Source organism: Eumetopias jubatus, unplaced genomic scaffold (assembly GCF_037043125.1).
Source record: "Eumetopias jubatus isolate StellerSeaLion01/CBP00866 unplaced genomic scaffold, mEumJub1_p1.0 scaffold_11, whole genome shotgun sequence".
Lineage (NCBI taxonomy): Eukaryota > Metazoa > Chordata > Mammalia > Carnivora > Otariidae > Eumetopias > Eumetopias jubatus.
Window position 1 is genome coordinate 95,850,494 of NW_028274817.1, and position 17,211 is coordinate 95,867,704.

The following is a 17,211-nucleotide window of genomic DNA, read 5'->3' on the forward strand; positions in this document are numbered from 1 at the left end:
GAGCTTTTCCCCTAAGGTGAGGAATAAGACAAGGATATCCACTCTCACCACTTCTATTTAACATAGTACTGGAAGTCCTAGCCACAGCAATCAGACAACAAAAAGAAATAAAAAGCATCAAAATCAGTAAGGAAGAAGTAAAACTTTCCTTATTTGTAGATGTCATGATACTGTATATAAAAAACCCAAAAGACTCCATCAAAAAAACTGCTAGAACTGATAAATGAATTCAGTAAAGTTGCAGGATACATAATCAATCTACAGAAATCTGTTGATTTCTACAAACTAATAATGAAGTAGCAGAAAGAAAAATTAAGGAATCTGTCTCATTTACAATTGCACCAAAAATAATAAGATACCCAGGAATAAAAGCATCCAAAGAGGTGAAAGACTTGTACTCTGAAAACTGTCAAACACTGATGAAAGAAATTGAAGATGACACAAAGAAATGGAAAGACATTCCATGCTCATGGATTGGAAAAACAAATACTGCTAAAATGTCTATACTACCCAAAGCAGCCTACACATTCAATGCAATCCCTATCAAAATACCAACAGCATCTTTCACCGCTAGAACAAGCAATCCTAAAATCTGTATAGAACCACAAAAGACCTAAATAACTAAAGCAATCTTGAAAAAGAAAAGCAAAGCTGAAGACCTGCAACCACAAAAAGAAAAGCAAATCACAATTCTGAACTTTAAGTTATATTACAAAGTCGTAGTTATCACCACAGTATGGTATTGGCACAAAAATAGACACAGATCAATGGAACAGAATAGAAAACACAGAAATAAACCCACAACTACTTGGTCAGTTAATCTTGGACAAAGGAGGAAAGAACATCCAATGGGAAAAGGACAGTCTTTCTAACAAATGGTGTTGGAAAACTGGATAGTAACATGCAAAAGAAAGAAACGGGACCACTTTCTTACTCCATACATAAAAATAAATTCAAAATGGATTGAAGACCTACATGTGAGACCTGAAACCACAAAAATCCTAGAAGCGAAGACAGGCAGTAACCTCTTTGACACTGATCATAGCAACTTCTTGATATGTCTACTGAGGCAAGGGAAACAAAAGCAAAAATAAACTATTGGGACTACATCAAAATAAAAAGCTTCTGCGGAGCAAAGGAAACAATCAACAAAACTAAAAGCAACCTACTTCATGGGAGAAGATATTTTCAAATGACATATCTGATAAAGGGTTAGTATTCAAAATATATAAAGAACTTATAAAACTCAACACCCAAAAACCAAATAATCCAATTGAAAAATGGGCAGAAGACATGAACAGATATTTCTCCAAAGAAGACATATAGATGGCCAACAGACACATTTAAAAGATGGTTCATCATCACTCATCATCAGGGAAATGCATACCAAAACTACAATGAGCTATCATCTCACACCTGTCAGAATGGCTGAAATCAATAACACAAGAAAAATAGTTTTGGCCATGATGTGGAGAAAAAGGAAAGCTCTTGCACTGTTGGTGGGAGCAGCCACTGTGGAAAACAGTACAGAGTTTCCTCAAAAAGTTAAAAATAGAACTACCTAAGATCCAGAATTCACATTACTGGGTATTTACCCAAAGAATACAAAAGCACTAATTCAAAGGGACACATGCACCCCTACATTTATAGCAGCAATATTTGCAATAGCCAAAATATGGAAGCAGCCCAAGTGTCCATCCATTAATGAATGGATGAGGAAGATGTGAATGAAATTTTGTCATTTGCAACAATGTAGATGGAGCCGGAGAGTATGATGCTGAGTGAAATGGGTCGGTTAGAGAGGGATGGGTGCCTTACGATTTCACTAATGTGTGGAATTTAAGAAACAAAACAAATGAGCAAAGGGAAAAAAAGAGAGAGAGAGAGAGACAAACCAATAGGCAGATTTTTGATCACTCAGATTGCTTTACATCTGGTACTAGAAGACCAATTTCTCTAGAACCACAGATGTCCTAGATACTTCACAAAAATAGTACCTGGTATTTTTTCATCTGAGATGCTACATAATTGAATGATTCTATAGGATTTCTATAGCATGGTACTGCAAAATCAGTCTAGCAAACAAAGATCACTAGAAATTTTCAACTAATACATAGCAAACAACATTTTGGACTGTATATTTCAAAGTATTTTTTGCTGATAAAAACCTATGAATACCTATATCTGATAGATGATGTGATACAATCAAAGAATGAGTTCAAAATACACATTTCTGGTGGGCTGGATGTTTATAACCTAAATGTGCTTCTCTTAATGTATATGTGCCACCTATGTCTTTTAATAAAAGCAAAAGGTCTCACTTTTGTAGCCAAAATTCATTTTTCTAAGAACTGTAAGCAATTCTAACTTTAATCTGAAAAAGGCAATTTTCTAGTCTTTTGTGTTCATAGTGAATCAGACAGTATTTGATATAGACCATGATCTCTAAACATCCCAATGTCATCTTGTATCATTAAAGAGACAGACATTCCCCTCAAGGTGTTTATCATCCTGTTGAGGATAGATCACACCCATAACAGGAAAACAACTAATTAAAAATCTAACTAGAAGCTGATAGAGAGATTACAATATAACAATAACTATCATGCTGTTACTTCCAACTCCACCAGCACCACAGGACTCATTATGACCTTCCCTCTTTCGCTATTTCTAACTTGGCTCTTCAGTACAGGAGAACCTGGTTCTCATTACCTACAAAATATTTACTTTTTTGTTCAACCCTAGTATATATTTAAAGCAATTTCAGAATTGCAAACCCATAGCCCTGCAAGAAACTAGAGTAACAAGTGCATGCAATATTCCTTTTGTCTTTAGGTCTACAGTATGCAGTCATGATTGTTTTTACAAGATAATTTAGCCAGCACCTTTCCTGTCCATTATATTCAGTGAGGTTGTCAAACATTTGCAACACAGTTAGATTCATCTATCACAGTCTGCATTCCATCCTGAATTACCTCCATGTCTTAGCTGATTAAAAAAATACATGCACTAACATACATTCTGTGTTGTACGCTTCTAGGATTTTGAGAGGTATATTGTCATGTATTTATCACACTTCCATACAGGAAAGTTTCATCACCCCCAAAATTCTCATTTGCACTGTAGAGTCAAGTTATTGATATCTACAAAAACAAGTGAGGTAGGATTTTTCACTAGGGTTATATTGAGTCTATAGATCAATTTGGCAATACTGACAAAAAAAATCTTACTCTTTTGTCTTCCACTTCCATGTGCATGGTATATTTCTCTATTTATTTGGCTCTCTTTGATTTCTTTCCTCAGTGCTTCATAATGTTCAGTACATATATCCTGCACATATTTTGTCAGGTTCATACTTAAGCATTTTATTCTATGTTGCTATGATAAATTATATATATATATAGTTGCAAATTCCAATTGTTTAGTGCCATTATAGAAAACAGAATTTATTTTTTATATACTGATTATATGTCTGTCCTACAACCATGACAAACTCTATACCAATTCTAGGAGATTTTTTGTGGTTGCTTTCGGATTTTCTACTTGACTGTCGTATTGAATTCCAGTCCCTTTCTGAGGGGTAGAGGTGGTTTTGTTTTATTTATTTATTTTTTTCAGTTTCTTTTTTCAGCTGCAGTCAGTTTTCATCAGGGCACTAAAGATTACTGTACATGTGGTCCTTCTCATATTAACTTTAATGTTCTATAGGGAATAGAGAAGTTGGACAAGTTGCTTGCCCCACCCCAGGTCTACACTATGAGGGGCGCATTCTCCAGACTCACTCTCCAGTCATTTCTGTGAGCAACCAGTGATGTTTATGGAGTAGAAACCTGTAAGAGGATGCAGACGTTCCTTATTGCTCTAGTTCCTAGGGACTTTACACTCTCTCACTAGTGTATACTTTGTCTCTACCAATTCACCAACCACGCTAACTCAACTCTCCTTATCAGTGTCCAGCTGTCTCTACCACAAGTAGACAATTGCTATCATCCCATTTCCTCCTGAAAGCACCTCCTCCTTCTTGGATGTTAGGATACTTTGTTGTCCTATAGCCTTAGCTTCATACGGGAGCTTAACACATTTGGGAATTTGCTATCTATATGGTTTTTGCTGTTGTTTTGTATATGTTTTTGCTGTAATTTTAAGAGTGGGGGCTAAAGGTCTTTCCAGTTCTCTACCTTTCTGAGTGGAAAACCAGTGGCACCTATTTTTGTTCAACCCATCACAACTTTGGAACTGCTTTTTTATTATTTCTTAAACAGCAATCAGCATGAATTGTTGCCTTTCAAATGTGGCTCTCTGTGCAAAGAGGATGGCAATAATCCTCCAGAACAGTGTTGAGAAGTAAAAACCTTGCTTCTCTGATCTGATCCTGTGCCGATGGCATGCCATTCATACAGAAAGAAGGCTGCAGCCAAGCCCCCACCAGTTTACCACAGCCTTAGGTATATCACGGATTTTCTCTGCTTTTTGGTTAATTCCTTTGATCTAGGCTACTCTCTTCTATGCTCCAAGATTTTGCTACCTAAAGTGTGCTATGTGAATCAGCAGCACCTTTATCAACTGGAAGCTTGTTATGAACGCAGAATTTCAGACCCCACTTAAAACCTACTGAAACATAAAAAGTTTAGCAAAATCTCCAGGTGATTTATATTCATATTATCATCTGAGAAGTGTTGGTCTATGGTTGCTTTTAGAGAGAGAAAGAGTAAACTAATCTAGTCCTCATTTGCCAGGAAACAGAAAATTCAAGTGATGTTCTACAAATTTTTTTTTAATTTTAATTTAGAAGTTATGTTTTTACCTATTTATTTACAGTATATTACTTCAAATATTCAGAAATATTAAAATAGTCCTAAATAGTGTTACGAATTGAAGATGTGACTGCTAAACATAAAACTGAAACATTTTATGCATTAAAGGAATAAGTGCACATATAATTTGTATGAGTATCATAGTAATTATTTAAATGATATTTTAGGTGGTTAAAACAGTACATTTTTATAACAGCTTTATTGATATGTAACTCATATAACATACGTTTTATCCAATTCAACTGTCCAATTCATTATTATTTAATATATTTACACAGCGGCATGACCATCACCACTACCTAACCTTAGAATATTTATCAACACATAAAGAAACCCCATACCCACTAGCTGTCATTCCCCTTTTCCCTCTTCTCTCATCCATTGGAAAAAAACTAATTTACTTTCAGTCACTATGGACTTGCCTATTCTAAACATGTCATAGACATAGAATCAAAATATGTGCCCTTTTGTGTTATGGCTTCTTTTATTTAGCATAATGTTTTCAAGGTTCATCCATGCCATAGCATGTATCAGTGCTTTGCTTCTTTTTATACCTGAATAATGTTCCGTTTTGTGACTAAATATACCACATTTTGTTTATCTATTCATCAGTTTATTGGCATTTGGGTTGCTTCCCCGTTTCGGCTATTATGAATAATGTTGCTATTACCATTTATTTAAGAATTTTTGTGAGAATATATGTATTTTCAAATATTTTGAGTATAAACCAATGAGTGGAACTGCGGAATCATATCATTAATCTATTTTTTAACACTTTGAGAAATGTTAAACTGTTTAACATTAAACTGTTTTCCAAAGTGCTTGTACCATTTACAATCTCTCTAGCAATGTATAAGGTTCCAATTTCTAAAAATCTTTCCCAATAGATGTTATAGTATTTCTTTCCTTTTTTTTTTTCATTTTATTCATCCAAGTTGGTGTCAAGTGCTAGTTCATTGTGCTTTTGTTTTACATTTACCTAATGACTAATATTATGTTGAGTCTCTTCATGTGCTCTTCATGTGCTCATTGACCATTTGCTTAACTCCTTTATTTTCTTTTTACTTGGATTATTTGTTTTCTTTTTACTTGCATTATTTGTTGAGTTGTATTTTTATATATTCTTGGTATAAGTCTCTTGCTAGATATATATTTTCATTGTTGCTGTGTCCTTTGAAATGGTCTCTTTTATTTCCCTTTATATTCTATTAATATGGAGTATTGCATTGATTGGAAGGCCTACTATTTCTCAGAGATTTATTCATTTATTTTAGAGAAAGAGAGACAGAGTGCAGGGTAAGGGGCAGAGGGAGAGGGAGGGAACCTCCAGCAGACTCCCCACTGAGCATTGAACCTGATGCAGGGCTTGATCTCACGACCCTGAGATCATGTCCTGAGCCAAAGCCAACAGTTGAAGGCTTAACCGACTAAGCCACCCAGGCACCCCAGAATTCCCAGGTTAAACTAATCTTACACTCCTGGGATAAATCTCACCTAGTAATTTTGTTTAATCCTCTTAAAATGTTGCTGGATTCTGTTTGCTAGAATTTTGAGGATTTTTATGCCTGCATTCAGGACAGATAACATAGTACATTTTTAATTGTTTTAAAGCACTTTGGAAATGCAAATATATATATATATATACTTTAATGCAGAAATCATCTTGTTTCTAAAGGTAGTTACATTATAGGGGCACCTGGGTGGCTCAGTCGTTAGGTGTCTGCCTTCGGCTCAGGTCATGATCCCAGGGTCCTGGGATCGAGCCCCACATCGGGCTCCCTGCTCGGCGGGAAGCCTGCTTCTCCCTCTCCCGCTCCCCTTGCTTGTGTTCCCTCTCTAGGCTGTCTCTCTCTCTGTCAAATAAATAAATAAAATCTTTAAAGGTAGTTAAATTATGAAGATATGTGAACTCTAAATAATTATAAGATCAGCCAAATACAATAATTAGAAGATCAGCCACATGAGAGTGAGGTAATATATATAATATTTGGTAGAACCTCCATAAAAGTGCATCATTAAACTAGAAAGAAAATAAAGAATCTTGTGTACTAAGGTGATTAATCACTATGGATAAAGACTGATTTAAAAAACAAGAAGTATAAGTAATCAAAAGAAAATAATCACAGCAGTTACATGATAGAACAGATACAATAAAATAATCAATAATATTATGCTAATATTTTCAAAATTTAGACAAAGTTCATTAATTTCATTATTTAAAATTTCATTATGATTATTTAAAATCATCCCACTAAAGAAATAATAGGTCCAGGTAATTTTACTAGTAAATTCTACAAAATTTAAGAAACAAGCAATTTCACTTTTCTAGAAACTCTTTCAAAGCCTACAAAGAGGAAATATTCTACAACTAATTGTTGAGATTTATGTAAAATTATAACATAAAAAACTAAAAAATACAGAGAATATTTACAAATCATCACTCATGTAAAGTAAAGCAAAAAATTAAAATATTAGTAAACTAATCTGGCAAGGTATTAAAAAAAGATTAGCTACCATGGCAAAATTAAATTTGTGCCAGGAATGCAAGGTTAGTTTACAGTTAAAAATCAATTTAACATACTATAGTAAGATAGGAAGAGAGAGAGAGAGAGAGAGAGAAATAGAAAGAGACATATAGGCATATACAGTTGACCCTTAAACAATGTGGGGCTTGGGGCACCAACTCTTGCACACTGAAAAATTTGTGTATAACTTTTGACTCCTCCAAATCTTAACTAATAATAGCCTACTGTTGACCAGAAGCCTTACTGAAAACATAACCAGTATTTGTATGTTATATGTATTATATATTGTATTCTTACAATAAAGTAAGCTAGAGAAAAGAAAATGGTACTAAGAAAATCACAAGAAAGAGAAAATACACTTATAGTACTGTAATATTTAAAAAAAAAATCCACATATGAGTGGACCTGCACAGTTCAAAACCTTGTTGTTCAAAGGTCAACTGTATATAATATATATAATTAAATAGTATTCATTATAAAACTTCCTGGAAAACTAAAAGGATATAAATTCCAGAACACAATCTACAAAGTAATCATATAGTAAATATCATAATTAGTGATGAAATGTTGAATGTATTCTGCTTAATTATGAAAAAGATCAGGTATAATACAGGATCATCCATGTTAAAAAAAGGTTAGAAAAAACCTCTTCATTCCATCCTTTATTTTTTCATCCTTCTCTTTAAAATCAAAACAACCCTTGTAAATAAAGATTAAATTCCACCCTTTTATTTAAACAAAAAAAGAGAAAAAACCTCTTCAGGACTCAGTTTCAACGAATATCTTTGACTTCAAAGGGAATACAAAAAAATACCTCCTATACCAAATTTACAAAAGAAATGTTTTAGAACGTGTTTCATACTCCTGTACACGCCTCCCACTTTGTGAATATAAAAAAGCTCAGAGCCAAACAAGGCAATTCACTTATAGGGGAGAAGTTATCAGCTTGATCTCCAATTTTCCAAGCTATCTGATAGACATAACACAATGAAATACTGTCCACAGAGCTCAGAGAAAAATAAAGGCTGACCCAAATTTTATTTCCAGTCAAGATGCCATGCGCACATTAAAAAAAAAAGAAGATAATTACAAACAGAACTCAGAGCCTAGAGACCTTTGAAAAGGGTTTTCCTAGAAAAACAATTATGAAATCCAGCCACCCAATAGTTGAATCAAAAAATAAATAAAAATGGAGAATCCAGGTAAAATGACACATAACAGAATACTGACACAATAGAAGTGTTATAAATACTGACAATACAGGTGTAATGAACATAACAAAAATGATACACTCAGGCAGAAAGGTGAGAGGAAACGAGAGTAAGAATGATCTTACCTGTCACAGCAATGGTTAGCGACGCTATGTAAAATCACAACGTGTAGCAACAAAACAAAAAAAACCCCTCAGAATTCATAAGGTAGTCATAAGTTTCTTCTTTTATATTTGAGACATAATTTAGAAAATATTATTTCTTGTGGTGAACAAATATTTATAAGGTACCTCTGCACTATTTAATCTTATTCCCTATTTTTCAATTTGCACATATTAGAGTTTTGAACCTTCACTGTGCATCAGAGCCGCCCAGAAAGCTTTTAAAAGCTGCGCACATGTACAGGCAATACCCCCACAGATTGAGTTTCAGTTGGCCTGGGGTGGGACATCTGTTTTTATTTTTTTAATTTCCCAGGTGATTACAAAAGGGCATCCAGATTTGAAAACCCACTCTTGTAGATGAAAGAGGAAATGAGATATCTCTCTGGACATTAGGGAAGAATTTGCAAGAATTGCAAAGATCGAAGCTAAAGAAGATTTTAACATTTTGAAAGAGCAGCATCACACAATGATACTTAACAAGAGCCTTGGAGGTCAAACTGCTTGGATTCAAAACCCAGCCACATACTTTGCTAGGAACATAAATTAACCTCTCTACTTTGGTTTTCCCGTTAATTATAATAACAGCCACCTGATCATGTTGCTTGTTTTGAGGATTAAATAAACCGTTATATGTAAAATTCTTAGTCCTTTAATTGGCATACTACAGAATACTGTGAAAATGAGTAGAGGAAACCTCATTTAAAATTAACAAACTGAGGGTTCTAGAGGGGAGGGGTTTGGGTTAGCCCAATGATGGGTATTAAAGAGGGCACGTATTGAATGGAGCACTGGGGGTTATATGCAAACGATGAATCATGGAACACTACATCAAAAACTAATGATGTAATGTATGGTGATTAACATAACATAAAAACAAAAAGAACTCCAAGAGTTCAGCATTGGAATGAAAAAAATACAAAAAACAAAAAAACACTGAGTTGGGGAAGCCCTGCAGAGGGAATCAATGTATGTTACCACTCATTGCAGCCTGCGTGATAAGCAGGAAAAAGGAAGCATTTTATCTCTTGCTCTTAAGAAAAAAGGATGACTCCTCTCTGCCCCAGCTATTAATAGTGCACCTGGTAACCAATGAGAAACCACCACATCCTCAGACTCTTGTTCCTCTCCTATGAACTTCTGTTCAAAACAACCCTCCTCAATTTCCTCCTAAACCTAATAAAAGTGTAACTTCCTCTTGACTCTTCATACTTGCCTATGGTTTGCCATAGTATGCTTGTCCAGAATTGCCATTCCTCTGCTATTCCCGAATAAACTCATTTCCCTAACAGAATAACTATTTTATTTTTATGGTTGACAACACCAAACATCCCCCTCTCCTGACTAATGTAAGTGATCACTGCTTCTCTACCAATTAAAGAATTAGCCTCAATTATAGCCTTCTTCCTTCTAAATAAGATTTATTAAATTACTCATAGAATTACCACTGCCCCTGATAGCATACAATCAATGTGAATCACTGTTTCCTTGAAAGTGTCCCCAATTTACTTAGCTAATGCACAAATCCTATAATGTCTTCCACAATATCCTTTACTGTGAGACACTCCATGACTCTCCATAATGTGTGGGTCTCCCTCATTGCAATGTGCACTGAAAAGAATTTGTTCAACTATAGATGTGTTTCCAGTGGTCTCTATCTAGAAGGCACCGACACTGAGTAGGTATGAATATGAAAGAGAAAGAATGTGGTCTGATTGTGGGTGAATTTTTACATCTTACATTTTGCAGGACACGTGGCTATTGCATTGGTTCGCCCTGATTTATTGAACCACATTGCTAATCCATTAGAAATGGTGTAACTCTCTATTCTCATGTTTTTTTGACAGCCTGGCATTTCTCTGAATTTAGTGTTGAGTTTTCACACTAATCATGACTTCTACATATTGACTGACAGTCCTATTCCCAATATAAAACATTCTAAATGTAACATTAAAATATCAGATTACACCATTTCTAGTATCTATGTGCATTTTAATCTTGCAACACTGATGATAAATATTTAATGGTAAACATTAAAGGGATAATTTGGAACTTCTGGAAAAAATATAAGGTTCTTTGTAAATAATAACTATTATCTGGTTTAATGAAGCTGAAAATTAGACACATTTGAAACAACAAATGCATACAAATTTAAGACCTCAACACTACATTAGTTTTAAGAATAGATAAAATTAAAAGGCCAGTACAATTTCCCAAATGTGTACTGAATATTATTTACTTTAACAAACTATCCCATGATAAATGAAATCAGGGGCACCTTTAGACAGTACATAAAATGAAAGATAAATGTTGCCAAACATATCTATGACTCTGCTCCACTAAAAAAAAAAAAATAGAATAAAAACAGTATTTTCCATTCAGAAGAACTACAATTGTTACTTCATGAAAAAAAAAATGTTGACATAGGCATCAGTTAAATAATAGATATTATTTTGCAGAACAAAGCTCCTTTGAACAGTTCAAAATGCTCCAACTTCGGGATTTTGTTAAAAGTGCAGTCAAATGAAAGTACTTAGTCCTCTCAGAAATTAAACTTTATGTTACAAAAAGGGTCTGTTGCTGTTCTCAAAATCACCAGGTGATTATAGGATGAGAAAATTTCCATTAGCCATCAAACGTAGCAATTGAGGAAAAGGGTCCAAAAGAATAACAAAGAGGATACTTTATCAAAGGCATGATCTACAGAAGAAGTAACTGTCACTAAGGTGTAAAAAAAAGGTTCATCATTGAAAAACATTACCTGTTGTGTTAATGATAAAGGGCTTAAGCACATATAATACAAAGAACAAGAGGGTAAGTGTATAAGGGCAATTGTACCTCCTTGGCGAGGCCTAAAAACGGCCCCTACTTACATGAAACAGGTGTTCACTTATTACATGGAAAATGTTTTTTGACTTTCACAACTCTTTGAACAAATCAACACATGTTATGAATTTTCAAACATAGGATGGGTAACTTTTTATTCTTTTTTTTGTTTTGGTTTTGTTTCTTTGCTTTTTAACGGTGCTTTTCAGCAACTATCTGTAGTTAGGAAAGGAAACTGCCAAACTTGGACTACCGGACACCACATACTCTTGATCAAATTCATAGAAAGTCCAGGGTTAAGAAATCTCAGTCTTCTCTCAGCGCTAAATACGAGGTGTGATCAAAACATGTGACCTCGGTGCACTTCAATCCACCTACTTGCTGTGGCCCCCAGACCAAATACCCATCATAGCAGTCACCACCTTGGCCATCTCCCATGACTCTCTGAGGCCAACAGAATGAAATCCTAGAACATTGTCCTGATGTTCAAAGCCCTGGATGGCCAGGCCTCTGAACCAACTGATTCCAACTTTACCACTCCATACTCTCCTTGACAGAGGATGGCTCCCTCGCTTGTCACATCCTTCCTAGTTCCTATATCATTATAAAGAAATTCTATGAGAAATATATGTCAGACCTAATCTGACTGAGGTAAAGGTGCTGATAAAGACCTCAGCAGAGACATGATATGGAAACCACCTATCATGTTGACACCACTGCTCAACTCAACAAGAGTTTCTGGGAAAGCCATAAACAACTAAAAAATTCCTTATCTGTTGCCTCACCAGGCTGATCAAGGACAGACTGTCCATAAAGATGACTCTGCAAGCTGCCAACTGATCAGCTTACCCAAAAAATGTATAAGCAAGGTCCGCTGTCTATTCTCTGCGATGTTTTCTCCTTTACTATTGGAAGACAATTTCTTGGGTACAGAATTCTAGGTTAGTATTTTTTTTTCCTCTTAACACTTTAAATACTCTACTCTCTTCCTGACTACAGGATTCCCGAGAAGTTGGATGTAATTCTTACCTCAGCTCCTCTATAGGCAAGAAGTTTTCCCCCCTCTGGCTTCTTTCAAGATTCTTTTTTTATATTTGATTTTCTGCAATTTGAATATAGTATTCCTAGCTATAAAGCTTTTTTGGCGTTTATCCTGCTTGGTATTCCCTGATCTTCCTGGATCTGTGGTCTGATGTCTGACATTAATTTGGGGAAATTTTCCTCTATTACTATGCCAAAGGAATTGTTAAAGGGGAGGTTTTTCAGAAATACAATTGTGAACAAATATCATTCTGTGAACAATTTAAAAGCACTAAAAAGCCACTTTCTGTGATACTATAGCCTAATTGTTTCATACTTTAGTGTGTATCAGAATCACATGGAGGGCTTAATAAAACACAGATTGCTAGGTCTCACGCTTAAAAGCTTCTCAATCTACCCTCCACAACACCATTGCACCAGGTTGTGAGGCACCAATGGAGTGAGTCTAAGAAGAATAAGTATCAATGTTGACAGATAAAAATCGGGGGAACTGAGTATGACTTTTCCTTAGTCCAAGTTAATCAAAGTGAAATCTTTCATAGAGGTTCTCCTCATGGACCTCCATGGTTACTAAGCCCACAAACTTGTACTCAGGTCCATATTCAACGTGGAAAGTGCTTCCTTCTACCTCAACCATTCAACCCGACTCCTACAATTTGTACCAGAAGGTACAAACTGGCAGGCTAATATATATTCAATTATCTGGAATAGGGTAGAAAAATGTATAAAACCTGAATGTGTCTCAATATTCACTCATTTTTTTTAAAGATTCTATTTATTTATTTGAGAGAGAGAGAGAGCACATCAGAGGGGGGAGGGTCAGAGGGAGAAGCAGACTCCCTGCTGAGTAGGGAGCCCGATGCGGGACTCAATCCTGGGACTCCAGGATCATGACCCGAGCCGAAGGCAGTTGCTTAACCAACTGAGCCACCCAGGCGCCCCTCAATATTCACTCATTTATATACACAAACAGTATTTGATATCTGTTATCTTCTAGTCATGTTTCTCGGTTCTGAACAACAAAACAGACAAGACTGTTCCTGTTAAGAAGCTCACATTCTACTGGAAGAAACAGACTCTCCATTTTATATATACAATTTTGGAAAAATGCTATTGAAAAGAACAGAGCAAGAAAGAGAAAGATGGAAGGATACGCTATTTTAGAGGGTATTGGGAAAGCTTCTCATATAAAGTGATATTTGAGCAGGGACTTGAATGAAGTGAGAAATGGAATCATGAAGATAAATAGGAAAATAATAGTCCAAGCAGAAGGTAGCAGAGAAAAATGCAAAAGCTTTGTAAAAGCATAAACTCAGTGTTTTTTTTTTTAAAGGAAAGAGACCAGTGCCTGTAATCTATTATATTGAAAAATGCAGCAAACTCTTGGAAATTAACTTGTATAGACCCTTTTGTTGGTAAAAATAGAACCATAATAATTTTACAGCAAATGAATATACTAATTTCTAATATACGTACATATTTTATATTACTTTGGTTAAAGTGTTACTCCTCAGCAATCTAATGATTTGCACTTTGTTTTTTATATTTTTGAAAGGACCAAATACAGTTTTATAAAATATGAATCTTATTCAATTGCAGATTAAGTCAAATTATTTTGATATTATCAGCACATCAATTAGAAGATACTAAAATATTCCACGTTTACTGTTGTCTAATACCAATATATCAATATATCTGTTTCAATCTTGATGTCACTATGTTTGTTGAAGTAATGCCTTCAAGTTAAGAGCAACCATAATTCAAAGTCTCATTTTATTTATTTATTTACTAAAGATTTTATTTATTTGAGAGAGAGAGAGGGGAGTGGCAGGCAGAGGTAGAAGCAGGCTCCCCACTGAGCAAGGATCCTGATGTGGGACTCGATCCCAGGACCCCGGGACCATGACCTGAGCTGAAGGCAGATGCTTAACTGACTGAGCCACCCAGGTGCCCTGAAAGTCTCATTTTAAATCACACTCTTAAATCTTCTGACTTCTAAAGTTTAGATTAAACTCTGAGGGTTCAGTATAGAAAATAAATGTAATGACTTAAACACAACCCCTTCTGAACATAAGAGGTTTGTGTGTACTTGGAAAAGGGGGGCTGAATTGAAGCCGCAGAAACAACCAGCACACACACTGTCATCCATCTCACTACAATCAGTGGTTATGATGGAGGAAAAAAATACACTATACTAGCAAATTGGAATTAAAAAAAAAAAAAACTGAAGGCTCTTAAGGTGGAAATTTATAGAGCCTCATTCCACAAGCACAGAACCAGGGAGTGGCCACCTGAACACTGGAGGTCTCTCTATGAACATCCACTTGTCTCAGTATTTGGACCTAATATGACGGACCTCCCCCAAAATTCATGAAGCATTACTGCATTTAGTGATTTCCAACATGACTGTCACAATGACATGTAAGATGTTTTCTAGTCAAATTCCACTTGATATCAACTAAGTACACACAGGTTTGAGCATGTCACCTAAAATTTAATTCTTTATAGAGCTGAAAATACCAGCAATGATATTAAGACTATCTTTTGTAGAGCATCTCTGCATAATTTTTATCACTTACTCTTCAAAATACATTAAAGAAGCATCTTTTATTATTTCCATTTTACATGTTAAGGAAACTGATCTTGGGAAGATGTTAAGAGATCCTTTTTGCAGAAAAGAGTCAGATCTAGAATCCATGGATTCTGAGTCCAATTCTACATTGTCACACTAAAATTAGTAATAATTTCTTTAAAGAAAAAAATTCTCACCGTGGTGACAGTTTTTCCATATAATATGTCGGGCATTCTCATAATTTGTGTTCATCCAACTAAGCAGAATCCTTTCAGAATTAGAATATATGTTGCTGGATAAAAAACAAGGATTGACTTTTGGTGAATTCTGTACATGTATGGGGGGCAGGTTACTGCTGCAATGTGGTACAACCCGGGATAGTACCAGAACCTGAAATTGGGAAAAAGAGAGAACCTTTATTAGACCTGAATGGCAAAATTAAAAATTAATATTTGAAGAGTAAATAAAGGAAGACATCAGTCTTTTCTGGTCAACTACATCCATATAAGACTAAAAGAAATCAGAAGACCCCCTACAATAAAGATGAAAGTCAGAGGACATGTAATAACAACTCACCTATCCAAATCTCAGCTATGTTTGAAATCCTCATGGAGGTGGGCCAGCAAGCACATAATGCATAAGTAAATATTCTGAACTACAATCTGTGAAATCTCAGTCTGTAAGCTAACTTTCTCCCACTTAATTTATAAAAACCTGTTTGTGCACTCTAAGTCAGTGCCTATTTGGTTTTATTTCATAGAAAATTCTTCTAAGTCGGATATCTAGTTTTTTAGGTTACAACAAATGACAAGTAATGGGAAAAAATAGGAGAGTAATGAAAAGCAATAGACAATAGTCATATGACAAGAGAATAAAGACACAAACTATTAAAAGCTAAAAAATACTCCAAATGTCTGTTTATGTTTAAAGAAAATAATATTTTAACAGTAATGATTGGTCTCATGATGAATAAATAGAATAGCAATCAAAAAATGTCATGTACTTCCCCATCAAAAAACTGAATAACATGTAGATCATGACATAAGGTGAAATTTTAATTTTACTAATCTGTTACAATTTCACAGAATGTTCTAAACTGTGTAAAAATCATTCTAGTAAATCTTAACTCAAATGTATCCTAAAAAGGCACAATTAATTTAAGTAGGAATTAGAAAAAGTCAGATCAGATTTAATTTTTAGAAGCTTACCTTTCCTTTGATCAGATTAAGTGGAAGAATATCACAAACACTGCTCAAACATACCATAAATGTTTATCACCCTAACAAAATTTCTTGCAGTCATTTAAGTCTAAATATTATCAAGATCACAAATTTGTTGTAAAGAGAATATAATTTAAGTCCATGGACTAAGAATTACAAAAACTAATAATTTTTAAAAAGCAGAATAGAGAAAGAAAATTTAAAAAGAAGTATTCAAGCTTGTTCATCAACAGCCCCTACCAAAGAGGACCACCTGGAAGTGATCTGGTGGTGAAGACACAAGCTTCAGTTAGGACAGGAGGTAGAGAGAAAACTCCAAGAGGAGACTGAATCTACAGGCGAGTTTCCTGGTGGTGGAGGGCACAGCAGCAATCTGACCTCAGCTCTAAGGCATAGCACACGTCATCCAAGGGGATCACTACAGGGGTTCCAGGAAACCTGAGATGCACCTGTTCCTGATTTAAAGATAAAGCCCTGCAAGCCTAGAGATCTCTTTCCCTTGTCTTCTCACTCCTATTACCCATAGGGGCTCCTGGCTTCTTAATCATTTCTTATCAGATCTCTTTCCTTCTCAGCCTATACACTAGTTTTTCTCAGAAGATACATCATCATTACTTGAAAGAGCAAAGGGATGACATCCTAAATGAGAGCACTGCGGTGTCCTACCACGTGTCCAAAAGTTCTTGCATCTACACTCACTTTTTTTCCTTCTCTACGGCCACAACGGGTGAGCTATCCCTTTGCTTGCACTAGATACCAAACCTATTCATCCTCTTTGGGACAGTCCTGCATCAGTTGCCCTTTTTTAGCTTTTGGATCTTTAACTTCTCCCTTCTCACCA

The 17,211-nt window shown here is 35.2% G+C and overlaps 1 protein-coding gene across 3 annotated transcripts in view; it reads right to left on the reverse strand.

Annotated features, from left to right (window-relative positions):
• CFAP47 (cilia and flagella associated protein 47) overlaps nucleotides 1–17,211 on the reverse strand; it is a 519,587-nt gene that overhangs the window by 294,142 nt on the left and 208,234 nt on the right. For all 3 annotated transcript variants that reach the window (XM_088028500.1, XM_088028501.1, XM_088028499.1), the window contains exon 33: nucleotides 15,348–15,540. In XM_088028500.1, coding sequence (XP_087884626.1) covers nucleotides 15,348–15,540 — 193 coding nt within the window. The remainder of the gene's footprint in view (nucleotides 1–15,347; nucleotides 15,541–17,211) is intronic.